This window comes from Lissotriton helveticus, chromosome 2_1 (genome assembly GCF_964261635.1).
Source record: "Lissotriton helveticus chromosome 2_1, aLisHel1.1, whole genome shotgun sequence".
Taxonomy (NCBI): domain Eukaryota; kingdom Metazoa; phylum Chordata; class Amphibia; order Caudata; family Salamandridae; genus Lissotriton; species Lissotriton helveticus.
The window spans coordinates 564,729,256-564,743,802 of NC_136059.1; the positions used below are offsets into that span (position 1 = coordinate 564,729,256).

General features: G+C 46.3%; 1 protein-coding gene across 2 annotated transcripts in view; it reads left to right on the forward strand.

Moving 5' to 3' along the window:
- POC5 (POC5 centriolar protein) overlaps positions 1 to 14,547 on the forward strand; it is a 267,735-nt gene that overhangs the window by 140,386 nt on the left and 112,802 nt on the right. For both annotated transcript variants that reach the window (XM_078675228.1, XM_078675229.1), the window contains exon 9: positions 2,913 to 3,075. In XM_078675228.1, coding sequence (XP_078531354.1) covers positions 2,913 to 3,075 — 163 coding nt within the window. The remainder of the gene's footprint in view (positions 1 to 2,912; positions 3,076 to 14,547) is intronic.

The following is a 14,547-nucleotide window of genomic DNA, read 5'->3' on the forward strand; positions in this document are numbered from 1 at the left end:
GGCTTTTTCATCAACACCCAGATGTCCCATCTCATACTCCAGTAGCGGCTGCCCTTCATAGGTGTCGTGTTGGGCACGGCCTTCATAAAGCCTTTTCCTCCTCCACAGAGGGCTGCAGATATTTGAGACAGTTCGATTTTGGCTCTGCAAGCCCTCCACCTTCTGAGCCTCATTGTTTTGTGCATTCTTGTGGTGTCACACACCAGATAAAGTATGAGGGCCCTTCAGTGGTGCTTGAAACAGCAGTGGCTCCTGCATCATCTCTGAACTTTCACTGAAGTATGTTCTACTCCAACCCTACTGTTGCTTTTTGAGTTTTTTAGACTTGGATGCTAACTCGTTGGTCTGGGCCATCCATACAGGCAAGATGATATGAGGCCTTTATTCCTTTGAGGTATTAAACTTTTACCAATAAAACCCAGTAATGTATGACTGGGTGGTAAGAATAGGAAAGGCCTTTCATCAAGCTCATAGGTGTTGAGGCAGTCATTGCAGCAGTAGGAGAGCTTAATAGTGGAAATTGTTTTGCATGATGATGTCACCAGCAGAACATAAGGAAGATTGAGGAGGTGGCCATCCAAGACTGAATCAAGGCACACAACTGCAAAGAACTCTTCATCATCATCAAGGAGTTCACCAGGCGCAACAGCGAGACCGCAGATGTTACCCTCTTCCCAAGACCTCTTCAACAAACTCAGTATATTTCTCTGCCACAAGATCAGGAAGATCTATGAGAGTTTCGAGACTCTAGACCCAGCTGTCACACCCATCACCATCGCAGACAAACAAGTCGCTCCTCAACAGACCGTGCTCTGCTCCGATTACTACAGAGGACATGCTGAAGACCACGAAGAGTATATACTCAAGGGGCAGACTGACCACATCTTCCATAGAGCAGAAGCCGCCATCGCCCCCCAGCTCTGCTGCACCCTCCACTGCTCCATCAAAACCACCACCTTCCCGGATGACTGGAAGAACGCTGAGATCAACCTCCTGCTGAAGAAGCCATCCTCCAACCCGGCAGACCTCAAGAACTTCAGACCGTTTTCCCTCCTCCCCTTCCCAGCAAAGGTCAAAGAGAAGGCTATCAGTGCCCAACTGTCCGAGTTCATCAAAGTGAACCACGTCCTGGACACCTCCCAATCTGACTTCTGAAGCAACCACACCCCAGAGGCTGCACTTCTCACCGCCACAGATGACATCTGCTCCCTTATCGACCGGGGTGACACAGCAGCCCTCATCCTACTAGACCTCTTGGCTGCCTTTAACACTGTCTCCCGCCGCACCCTAACCACCAGACTCCGTGATGCCAGCATCCGCGATTGGGCTCTGGACTGGATCCACTCATTCCCCACCAGCGAGTCAGACTATCACCATTCCTCTCAGAACCCACGGATATCAGCTGTGGAGTCCCCCAGGGCTCCTGCCTGAGCCCCATCCTCCAACGTCTAGATGTCCCCCCTCGCACCCATCATCAGAAGCCACGGACACAAATTCTCCTACACCGATTACACCCAGCTGATCCTTTCCCTCACTAATGAACCCTCAAACGCCAGAACTAGCTTCCATATTGGAAAGAAAGCTGTTGCGACCTGGATGAAAGACAGCTGCCTCAAGCTCAACTCGGACAAGACCGAAGTTATCATCCTGGGACCCTCTGCATCAGTCTGGGGTGTCTCCTGGTGATAAGCCACTCTGGGTGCCCCCCCCCCCCCCTCCACCCGATGAACCAAACACGCAACCTTAGCATCATACTGAACTCTTCACTCATGATGGACCGCCAAATCAACACGGTTTTCTCAGCCTGCCTCCACACGCTCTGCCAGCTCCGAAAGACTTTCAGATGGATCCCTACAGATTCCAAAGGACCGTCACCCAAGCACTCATCACCAGCAGACTCGACTACGGCAATGCACTTTATGCTGACGTCACCCAGAAACAGCTCAATATACTATAGTACGTCCAAAAGGCCGCCGCCAGACTGGTCCTTGACATCCCCCGCTGCAGCCACATCACGTAACACCTCCGACAACTCCACTGGCTCCCAGACAACAAGAGTCGCTTTCAAGCTCCTACCTCACGCCTACAAAGCCCTACACGAAAGGACCAGTCTACCTGAACCACAGCCTCCCATTCCACGTACCCACCAGACAAATCCGATCCTCCCAACTCACCCTTGCCTCCATTCCCATGGTCCACCCAACCAGAGCCGGAGGAAGATTGTTTTCATACCACGCCGCCAAGACGTGAAACTTCCTGCACCTCTATCAGCATCACTGACACAATTTAGGAAGAACCTCAAGACCTGGCTCTTCGAATGATCCTCCACCCAGTCCATCCAGCAGCCCCCGACCACCAGCCCCTTGAGACACTCATGGGTGAGTAGCTGCGCTTTACAAGCCTCTGATTGATTGGCAATGATGTCGCCAGAGATCCCTGTATGTGGTCCAATTTCAGATCAATTGCAGTGCCTGTTGCTATTGCAGGGACTCATGAAGAATAGGCTTCTGTTGCTTTATAATCTCCCCCTAAGGTTAAGAGTAAAGGTACTTGTGGTTTGTGTGAGAAACACACCAGAGTTCAAATGAGAATCTCCATATACTGAGACGTCAACCTTCACTACGGAAGTGTATTAATAACTATTATGGTTTCATTTAACTGTGCATCTGTTCGTTTAAATGATCTGAGTTTACTTAGACCGACACAAGTGTTTGGGAAAGCTGTGCAGGTTATTTTTCTCCTCAGACCTCAAATAGATTCTATGTATTGTAGAAGAGGTAATTTAGCATATGTGTACATGCAACCACCGTGCTCTGTGCCGCAGATGAACTGGCGGCCTTTCTGCTTGATAGTTGTTTTTCAGTGTGGTTCTTAAAGCTATCTGTACGTTTATATACTTATTTGTTTTTTAGTGTAATGAAACTGTTGAGGAAGCAAGAGCGGAGATTCAGCGCCTTCATGGAGACAGAGAACATTTTGAAGGCTCAATGAAGAAAGCTTTCATGCGTGGTGTATGCGCCTTGAATATGGAAGCAATGACCATGTTTCACGGCAGAGAAAATAGACTGGATAATGGTTCGTATGTAAAATGCATATTGTAAAGTTGCATTCAACTTAGCATGTTGCTATTGTCAATTACAGTAAACACTGCTTGTGATATGTTTGTATCTATCACCAAATGTAATAACTAGACTCGTGCTTCACTTATCCTATAGTAAACCTTGCTTTGTCTCTAAACTAAAATTAACACGCTCTCTAAATGTGGTTTCTCACATCTTTGCTCTACATAGCTAGTGTGGTTTGAGCAAAGAGGTCCAGTTTACATGCTTCCAGATGTCTTTGCATTATAACCCACATTGCCCTCTGTGGCTTGGAGATGTGAGAAGTAACGGACTCCTGCCACCCCTTTGAGGTAGAACTGCTTACTAGATGTCCCTGGTATTTAGGCTCCTGCAGGTTCTAGGGAGGAAACTAGGAACCTCTAATTGTATGCTTTTGCAGGCCCTTGGTTAATCATGCTAGATGCAGCATCTGTCAAATTTGACCAGAAACAGCTTGTCTAAATATGATCTTATTAAGCTTAGAGGGTCCTCCTGCTCAGTTACCCATCTTTGTTCAAGCTGCTTCTGTTTCATTAATAACCACTCCTGTATAAACTGCTGTTCGTAGCACCTGTAGCTGTAGATACACATTCTCTGTATAATTTTGCCATCTAGTGCTGGGCTTGGACTGCTGCAATTTGTTGTTGTGTTGTTTAGGAAGTCTTTCGAGATACCAGGCATTGGTGACTCCTCTGGCTTTTAACTTTTAATGGGCTCCACTTCCATTGTTAGATGGTTTTTCTCACCATCAGGTACAGGCACATATCAAGGTTGCTCCCCGTCTCGACGTGTTTGACACAGACTGTCGCGGTTCCAGTACCCAAATCTTCCTTCTTGTCACTAAGAAGAGTTCTTCTCTATGTTCCATTTTCAACTCATTCACTCAAACCGCTTTAGATATCTCCACTGAATACTGGGCGTCCTGGCCCTCACGGCAACCTTGCCATTTAGGGGCTCCACCCGTTCCTTATCGATGCCAAAGCATGAAGCAGAGGGTGATGGAATGTACACCTTTCAAGAGATTCCCTCCATGCCAAACAAAGCATCCTTGGTCTGACCATGCTTTCTGTAATCTATGTGCCTCTACCCGGAGTATGGCGACACCCGCTTTAACTCCTGCTCGGCCTTCAGGAAGCAGAAGACCCTTAGGCAGCGGATAGACAGGCACTGAGCCCAAAATAAAATGTCATGTTGATTGTCCAGACCATCTGACCTCTTCTGCGAAGCAGACCCGCTTGATGCCAAAGAAGAGTAATGCAGTGAGCCTTCCGATGTAGTGGCCCATCAACTCGCCCAGAAACCATCAGATTCAACTATTTAGAGCCAGAATAGGAAGTAGTTCCAGAGCAAGAAGAGCAACAGGAAGATGTCCTGTCTACCTAGTCGACCCCCAGACCTCGCACCAAGTCCACTCCGAGGCACGCAAAGTACGGTTGACACCACCCTTCAACTTAAAGCTCTAAATCATATAAGCAGTCACACATCGAGGGCAAGCTCCGCCCCAGGGGCTTGGGCATTGAACCACGTGCACAACCCTCCACTGCCCTCTGGTTCTGGTCTGCACCAAGGCAAGGTGTGGAGCAGAGATGAGATCCAGCCAAAGCCTCAACCCCCACCAGCCTTCAAGTCCAAGAGCACACCTCTGCTGAGACTTCGAAATCGAAGGCACAGTTTGCACAGAAATTATCATCAGCTTCTAGACTATCCACGGCCTATGCAGAGGAGAGGCCAATTCTCTACATGCTCCAACAAGAGCTCAGTGGAAGACTGCAATGCATCATCATTCATCTCTGCACTGGTAAGATCTCTGCCCACAGAAAGAATTCTCTTAAAAAGCAGAGGCTTGCCTTCGAGGGCACTCCACAACCGTACACTTCTCTTGTACTGGAGCCTGCCAAGCAGACAAAAAAGCAAGGTGGTTAGCCTTCCTGCACCACGCCCTGTCCCACCTCCTCCTCCATCACCTTCCGCAACTTCTTCTGAGGGGTCACAGGAGTCTTATTCTGAATTAGGCAGCACTAGTCCCTATTCTCCAGCAGATGACTTTCAGGCTACCATCTAATTACACATCTAGTAATAATATATTCACGGCTCTTGGCAATGGGAGTACCTCATAATGCCACACGAAGTGGCTTTGTCGGGCACCACGAAGTGGCAGGGTTATCACCAATATTTATGCATAGTGGTGTGGGGGCTGCAGGGCGTGCTGCTTCCCCCAAGAGTGATTCAGGAAACACTAACCCTATGTCACACAGGTCATAAGATGCATGGCCAGAGGAGACTTTTCATTTTAAATTCTCCCAGAGTTGGGGCTTGATGCTCTTCAGCTCAAGAGTACAGGGAACTCTAGTGGTTGGTTCTATGAATGCATTATGTGATCTGAAGTGGTAAAAGAAAGACTCTAGCACATTTATTTTTATAATACAAATACTTTATTAATAATTTTGGTTGATATGCAATGCAATTCTGATTGAGTGCTTTTAAAACAATTACTGCATCCATTGGTTTTAATAGTGCATCCATAATATGTGAAGATCGCCTTATATTTTAACATGGTGGGTCCTCGTCAACGCCAATAGGCTTGCCTTATATTTTGATGTGCTCATCCTTGGCAAAGCCAGTAGGCCTGCTTTATGTAAAATGACCACTCCCCTTTTATATGTGTTGTTGCATCTGGTATGGGGGAAGGGGATATAGTGATTTTGGGGGTCATGACCCCTACGGGGTCAAATGAGATTTCAAAATGTCACCAAAGGTATTCTCATGTACATTATGTTTGTATTTGTATATTAATGCGTAGTATTTAGTGTGTGTAATGAATGTACTTTTCCTTTTTCAAAGAAAAAGCACTGACTGGACAATGATTTCAGTGTAGTTGTTGTGTGCCAGTGGATGATTACTAGCCCACACCATCTCCCAATAGCAGTCCTGGAACTGCTCTGCTTCTCTGCCCTCTGAGAGAGTTAAGTGCTTTCATGCGATACTTGTTTCCCATTAAGAAGGCAGTTGTGACGTGGAGCTCCCAGGAAACCCTGACCAAAAGTACATCTGTTAGGGCTTCCCCACTGGAAAATGCCACAGCATACCACAGTGTCATTCAAAGTGCAGCTGCTTACAGCAAAGTAGATGTGTATATCACCATGGAGGCAGATGTTTTCCTGGTGGAGTTGTGATCCATAACCGAGTGTTCCATCAAGAGTCTCCCTGTATTGAAGGGTATAGTGACGTATCCTCAGAAAATAGTGGGTGAGCCTCTGAACTTCTGGGTGGGAGCACCCAGGATTAAGAAACTTCAAACCTGCATCATCTAATCCTCCCTAGATCACACAACACATTTCCTCAGACTCCCTGGTGGTTTCTACTGCCTGAAAAAGAGCAGCAGGTAAAGCCAGAGGTGACTTTCCTCCTTCTGATAAAGAGAGAAAGTGCATTGATGAAATTGTCAAAAAGTGGCAGTTGCTGCTGCCGCCTCTCACTGGTGCATTGCCAATTCTGCGGGCCTCCTTTTGTGTTAAGACATGGCCCAATGGGAAGAAATTGGAGCCTTGCTTCAACATCTCCCTGACCAATATCACAGGAGGGGTGAAGGGATTTTTGAGGAGACGAAAGCCATGTATAACCTGTGCTTTGAACTCAGCTGATACAGCTTCCAGAGGGGTAACACCTCTGTGATCCGCCACCGACACTCCAGACTTCATATTTCTGGCTTTAAGCCAGAGGTCAAAAAACATATCTCTTCAACTTGTACTTTGATGGAGAGCACCTCTTTGGGGTGCAGGTTGACGATATGTTAGAAAAGATAAAGGACACAGGCATCGTAAAAGCCACGGGTGCCCTACAAGTACCACCGACCAAGTGCTCCTTTCAGAGGCAGCAGACAAGAGGCAGACCCTAAGCCACCTCCCCTAAGCCCCCTCCCCTAAGTCGTTCCAGTCATACTAATTACAGCTGCAGTCCTATCACCAACAGGGAGATAGGAGATACACACAGGGCACTTTCATGGGTAATGACTCCAAGGGTCGATGCAAAGGCACCCCTTTCAGGGGAGCAGCTATCTCCAAACATTGACTTGCCCCACATACCCCCGATCACACTAGAGTGTAGTGCTACACCTGTGATGGGAGGGCTCCAATGACTTTTTGCCCCGCTGGGAAGGCATCAGCACAGGCTGGTGGGTTCTAGTGATCATCGAGCCCGACTACTGGCTCATCTCCACACCACCAATAATCCCACACAGCAAACACACCCTCAGCTCAGACCACCTCGCCCTTCTACAAGAAGAGGTCCAGGTGCTCATTTTCAGAGGGCCATATATCAGGTGCCCCCACAACACCTGGGCAAAGGAGTCTACTCCCACTATGTCCTCCTTCTCAAAATAAACTGCTCACTCAGGCCTCTCAACAGATACATTTTTTTTGTAACATTTCCACATGATCACCTTGCAGGATGTCATCCTTATGCTAAAGCAATGCGACTTAATAGCCACACTAGACAAGGGTTTTTACCAAATGCCTTTACATTTCTACTGTTGGTAGCCACCCATCTCAGAAGAGCGAGGGCTCATGTTTTTCCCCCTTCTTAGATGACTTACTGATCAAAAGTTCAAGAAAACAGCACCCAAGCAGCCATTTCTCTACTTCACAGTTTGGGGTTTCTGGTCAACATCACTAAGTCCTAGGGTCGATACCAATGGAGCCACGTCCAAAGCCGACTCAAGCTAACAGTATATCAGCAGCTTTTGCCTCTTTTTCAGATGTTCTGGCCTTTACCAGTGATGCGTATCCTAGGCATGATTGCCTTATGTATAGCTATAGTCTGAGGCAAGGCTCTATATTTGTCTGTTCAAAGAGCGCTCATCTTTACAGTGGTCACAAATTAATGGTCACTGGGAAGACTAGTGTTTACAGAGGCCAGTATCCAATGCTTCCTGGAGTAATAGAACAGCAATGACCTGTGGCTTTGCAGGTCATTGCTGTTTCTCATGTTATGTTCACCATGAGTGCATCACTTTCTGGAAGGTGTGGATCTAGATGACGTGACAGGGCAGGGTCTGTGACAACGTCATCAATGTGGTCTCCACATCAACCATCTGTAACTTTTAGCCTTACACCTAGCCCTCAAAGCTTTTCTCCAAGGTATTCCAAAGTAGTCCTGGTGCATACAAACAACATGACCACCATGTTTTATTTGCAAAAGCAAAGTGGCATACTCTCCCCTCAACTGTCGACACAGATGCAGCGAATTTACATTGGGTGATCCACCACCAGATGAATCTCCTAGTGGAGTACCTCCTGGGAGTGAACAATACATTTTCAGACCTGATCAGCAGGAAGCAACAACAATCCAGGAGTGTAAACTCCACTCACAAGCCCTAGTCCCTTGCTTTTTTTGGTAGTGGAGGGGGAATGGGGTTTGGAAAAGTCTTCGTAGGAGGAATGACTCTTAATGGTATGTCTGACCTCAAAACTAAACTCACATAATGCCATGAGGCATTCTGCTAACTCTAGGGTCACACACTTCAATGGTTTTAAATTGAGTATGAATAATGGTGATATTTTATTGTGTTTTATAAGTGTGCAAATAGGAAATTGTTTCCTTCATTAATGGTATTCAATATCAATTCATTAGATGTCAATAATGCTTTTTATGTTTTTGTGGTTTATTCGTAAACTGAATGAAATGTATTAGTGGCCTGCTTCATCATCAAGTCCTCACACAGAATACCTAGCATGTCTGGTTGGGCTTAACCTCACGAGAGAGATGCACTTCTAAATGGAATTTCCTGTGGGATCTGAGTTCCATGTGTACAATTACCTTAGGTTTACATGTATAGTTTATTTGGTCTATGAATACTTTGATATGGTTGAAAACACAAGAGATGGATGTTAATGGTCTTCATTTCAAACAAGGGCTGTGTAAATTTTTCAGCCACCTAAGCCCAGATCCGGTCTTGTGGCTTTTCTTGGCACTTCTATATAGCAGATCCCTACTATCAGAAGTGCTGGGACCGTATTGAACCCTCAGTGTGTATGCAGCCATTATTTGCGATGTATAAATGAAGTATGCCGTGTGTGAGGTGAATGCCTTCATTCATGCTTGATATAGACTTGCACAGTTCTTGGGTTCACTGGCCCTCTACCTGTCAATATAGATAGAAGAACATGGAAAATGACATGGAAGAAGTGTAACAGTTGTAGATTCTGGATACGTTTGTCCTGAACACCGGTTGCCATCTCACCAATTGTGACCGCTACAGTATCATTGGTTATAAAATGACATTGTGGAAGACCAAGGCAATATGCACGAAAATATTATGTCATAATGTAGCCCTTGGAGGCGCTGCTATCCAGTACATCTACCATGATATTTATGAATTAAACACTCACGCAAGATAAAGTGTTGGAGTAAGTAGATGAAATACCTTATTAAGTGTCTAATACCTGCAGAAAATTTACTGACAAGAATAGCCTCTTGGCGTTCAGCAGGTTTCATCCCCATACACTACTTAAAAACGTACCTTATGGTTAATTTTTACGACTCCGGAGGAATTGCAGTAATACCAAGTATTTTAAGGAACAATCGGAGGAGCTATCAAATGAATTTAAAACCAGGAGCTTCCTGGATTCCATCATTTCAAGGAGCCATAAGAGAGCTAGGAATTTGATTAGTATGGATTCCTCCAACATCAAGAGGATCATTATTAAAAACTGGTGCTTTATTAACTCTGATGACTACATTTTGAAAAAACCAAAGTTTGCTCACAAGAGCGGTCCAAATCTGCTAGACCATTTGGTACATACTGGGCCATGTGTCTCCCTCTCTACATAATTAGGCTGACCGCACCAACATTCGGCACCCTCTTTATACATAATGAGACTGATTGCGGTACAAAAGTTGAGACCCTTCCACGTGACATCTGACTCACAGGGAGCATAGTCACCGCACTGGTTCAGCGTTTTAAGACAGGTCTTTTACAAGATGCAGGGTGTGGAGGTCAGGGTAGGTACAACAGCCAGGATGGTGCACTTGAAGTAAGTGACGGTGCCCCCGAGGGTTGGGCACATTGTTAGACAGGACAGAGAAGTCCTTATTAATTTTTCTATCTTACCCATCTCCCCAGTGTATAGCAGCTGTAGCAAAAAGAAACTTCCTCTTACCATAACCCCTTATTACTTTGATTCTCAACCTATTGAACGCTTCTCACAATCCTGTTTGTATCTGATATCACTCATCTATACGTATATTAAGGTATTGGTGAAAATGTTCGCATAAATACTTTAGAATCCTGCTCTCTGTGATTGCTGGCAATGAGTTTTGTTTTATCTGAACCTGCTCTACCTCACTCAAACTGCATAGAGGGAATACTAGCCTACACCTAGACATAAAGCTTTTGGCTTCACGGACTTCACATTTAGGTTCTCCATCCTCCGATTCTGAGGGCGGGATCTTTTACTGGACTACTATATTGCCAAGTCTACCACAAGGTTTAGACCACCTTTGCTGCTTCTGGTCCCTTCCAGTCTTTTCAGAGGCCACAGGCAAGTTTGCCTCTTACCTCTACTGCTATTTATACTCTTGTATGTGCCTTAAGCCTTAGTAGCACACTTACAATCCCCGAGGCCCCTAATAATAATCAACGTTGGGACATATGTATTTTTTTTTAGCACCGACAAGTATGGGAATCCAAACCAATTATCAAGCTCCTCCTGACTGCCTAATCAGCTAAACAACTTTTTAGGAAAAGCCTCCACCTCTCCCAACTGGTCATCTAGATCTATTTAAGATGGTGGACCACAGTCTCTTTATATTGTTCAGACTATCTTGATTGTTCTCCTCAATTCTTTGTTTAATATGTTATGTGGAATTTTTATTGGTTTGATTTGATACTTAAAATTTTGGGCTATGGTAGAGCTAAGTCGTATTTGCATCCTATTAAATCTTATGGGCCTACCGTTTACAGTTCCTCACATTTAGTGCCAGATATTTAACATGTCTACCTCTCACTATTTATAAGTTATTTATATAAAAATAAGGATTTTATGAATAATTACAAATAGGATAAGAAATCTTATGACACATGGTTAGTTTTCTATTTTATAAAAGAATTGTATCAAAATTAAATACAGGGCTTGCATTTAAAGTCATAACGAGTCCTCCCAGTTTTATGGTATTTATTTTTTGACATTTCAGTCTGTATTACATTTCAGTCTGTATTTATCCATATTTATTTTGTCCTTAGTGTAAAAAATGAAGCTGCAATGGGTATATTTACACATTTATTTAACCGCAAATGTTTACACTTGTTGTAATGTCCAATAAGTTTGGGACATTTATAGTACAATACAGTCATCTGAAACCATTTGCATTATAGAACAGCATAAGCATCTGTACTGCTGCAGTTATTTAATCTTCATTAGGAAATCTTTCTTTTTTAACTCCCCTACCTGTCAGTCTGAACAGCCATTGACCTAGCACTCATGATTGACAGTAGTAGTCCAAAAGAAAACCTATGCTCGAGGCATGTGAGCTGTAGATCACATGCGTTGCAAACTCCTGCCATCTAGTACTGGGTCCGTATGTTTGCGAGTTGTTTTTGTTCGAAGAAGTCTTTCCAGTCACGAGGTAGGTGACTCCTCCTTTCAGTGATAGTGCGCATGTGCATCAACTCCATTGTTAGATTGTTTTTTTCCGCCATCGGGTTTGGACGGGTATTGTTGGGCTCCACTTCAGAATCGATCCTTGAGTTCCCCGTCAGTGCATACTTCACTCTACCCTGACAGTATTTTTCTCGAACGCGCTTCTTTCTCCGCGATTCAAATTAAAACTCAAGACTTTGACATTTCGGTCCAAAAATCTGCGGGCGGCCTTCCGGCCCAACCGCATCCGTTCGGCTCCTTGTCGATGGAACGGACCCCATTTAAATTCTGTTCTCTGTGCCACATGAAATATTAGCGCACACTCATCAGGTGTGTAATTTGTGCTTCGCCCCCGAGCGCAAGAAGCAAGACTGTGACGCGTGCCGATCTTTCAGATCAAAGAAAACTCTCCGTGATAGTCGGGCTCGACGTCTGGAGATGCTGCAGTTGGATGTCGTACCAGATCTGTTCGGCTACCACTACGAACAAGAAGGGGTATCAGCGGCAGAAGAAGAACTGTCTTTGGCGGCGTCCGACTCCGGTTCAGAATTGCAGATCGACCTAGGAGACCAGGAGCTGCTTCAGGGAGAAGGGGAGGTGAGTACCAAAGACACCTTCTACCCCCGTCATCCCCCCTCCAATCGTCCCTACAAAATCTAAGGCTTCAGCACCACTGCCGCCTCAAGGCCAAGGTCAGCAACGAGAAGAGGTTTCTCACGCTTCGCCTTCAGGCTCGGGACCGAGTCGCCCAAAGCCTACCTCTGAGCAGAAACCTTCGAGCTCCAAATCCAAAATCGGTTCCGAACCAAAATCTTCGGATCCGAAACCCTCAACGTCCAAATCCAAGAATCCCTCGGAGTCCAAACCTTCGGCACCAAAAGGACTTTCCGCCTCGACTCTAAAAAACTAAGACTTGCCTGCAGTTTCACCGGATCCCAATAAAGACACTGTACCTATTAGATTGGATCCGAAACACACATTCATGCTAAACCACCATCCAAGCACAAGCTACCCGATGATGAGCCACATATAATTGCTTTGACAAAGAAAAGTGTATGCACTAGTCCTTTTCACACTATTCCATCTCCTCTTCCTTCCTCTTCTCCACAGCATGATCCATTTAATATTTCACCCAGTCAGTCTCCTCCATCTCAACGTGACACCGGTGGGTCTGACGAGGCACAACTTCCAGATCCTTGGACAGAGTACACCACTGATCCTCAACAGGATACAGACCCAGATCTTTATCCTGCCAGGCCATCTCCACCTGATGCCAACTGTAGGAGAGTAGGGTCTGCAATCCTATGATCACCCAGATTTTTGCTTTTTGCTGCACTGGTTTACGACTTTCCCTGGCTGTGGGCCTGCTAATCAGACCCACAGCCTAGCTGTTCTCTCTATCCAAATTGTACTCAGGTACTGAATTGGCACTGGGCCCTCTCTAAGTCCCTGTACCCAGGGCTGAGGTGCACCCAGAAGTCTCCCAGGGGCTGAAGCATGTATTGTGCCACCCCTGGACTGACTAACTAAACTGACACAACTGGCTGCACGACAGCTGGGGCAAGGTGGTGTACTCACCCTTTGCTTTAGATATAGTATACCTATATCTAACCCTAAAATGGACACACAGATCTCCTATCAGTCACTCCTATGGCAGGCCTTAACAATCCTGAAGGCAGAGTGCTTGGAATCGTGTGAGATGGTGCTCTGGCATGAGCTGAGCCTGTCTGCGGCTTTCGGGATCTATCCCTTAGCCGTTTCCATGATATCGCATACCATATACTCTTAAGTGCATTATAATCCTCGCGGTTATATGCCAACTCTGGTATCGCTTTATCAAAACATGTCGAGTAAGGTGTCATACGAATTGGAATACTAACCCCTCGCCAATTCTGGCGACGGGGTTAGCATTCCACCCTTCTAGAGGGACACGACATGTATGTAACCCCTAACCCCGGTTAAAGTCAAACAGAGCCTCAGCTCCACAAAATGGATGCTGCCACCGAGACACAAGTCTGCCCTCCTGCTGCTGGGAGTCCTCCCAGAGCAGGAGATAAGGACAAAGGGTTTCCTGCCAGGGGCGGTGCCAGCACCGTCCCAGACAGGATTTTGTGTATCCTAGGTAGGCAGGGCTTCAGAGGAAGGTGACTGCAAGTGGCACCCCGGTGCTCACTATGCATAGGCCGGCTTGAACCAGTTCCAGGGACACTCCAGACCCTGAGCTGGGGAAAAGCCCGCCAAGGAAGTGGGTGTAACCACCCCCTCCTGGTCCCACCCATAGGGCAGGACCTAGTCGCGTGCCAGCCCCCTTTTCCCAGATAAAGGTAGGAGCAGGCCCCCTTCCAAATTAGATCATCTTTGGAATCAAGACACGACTTTCTGCAAAAGGACTTCAAGATTTCCTTCTTCAAGATTCTCCCTTGTGACTAAGGAGTAGTCACCCTGCATCCGCAGGCACCATCGCAAGAACACTGCGGTCTGCTGTAAGTCCTTCCTCCGGAATCCGACTGCCCAGCTCGACAAGACCCGGCTTCCCTGGCACCTCCGACCTCTACTCACCTCTACAGCCAAGCTGAGAACTGTGAGTGCGACGAGACCTCAAGGGACCGACTATTGCCAAGACTGCACGACTTCTGCACAGCAAGCCCGCCGAGTAATTTCCTGGCAAGTGCTTTGGGGTCCGAGAAGCCCCGACCCTGAGCAGCTCCAGCACCGAAGAGTAGCCCCCCAGCATCTCCACGATCGGCGTGGGGCCCTTCTGCTTTTTGCTGCTCACCGCGTTGTTTGGCTACTAGCCCGCTGGCTTGTGG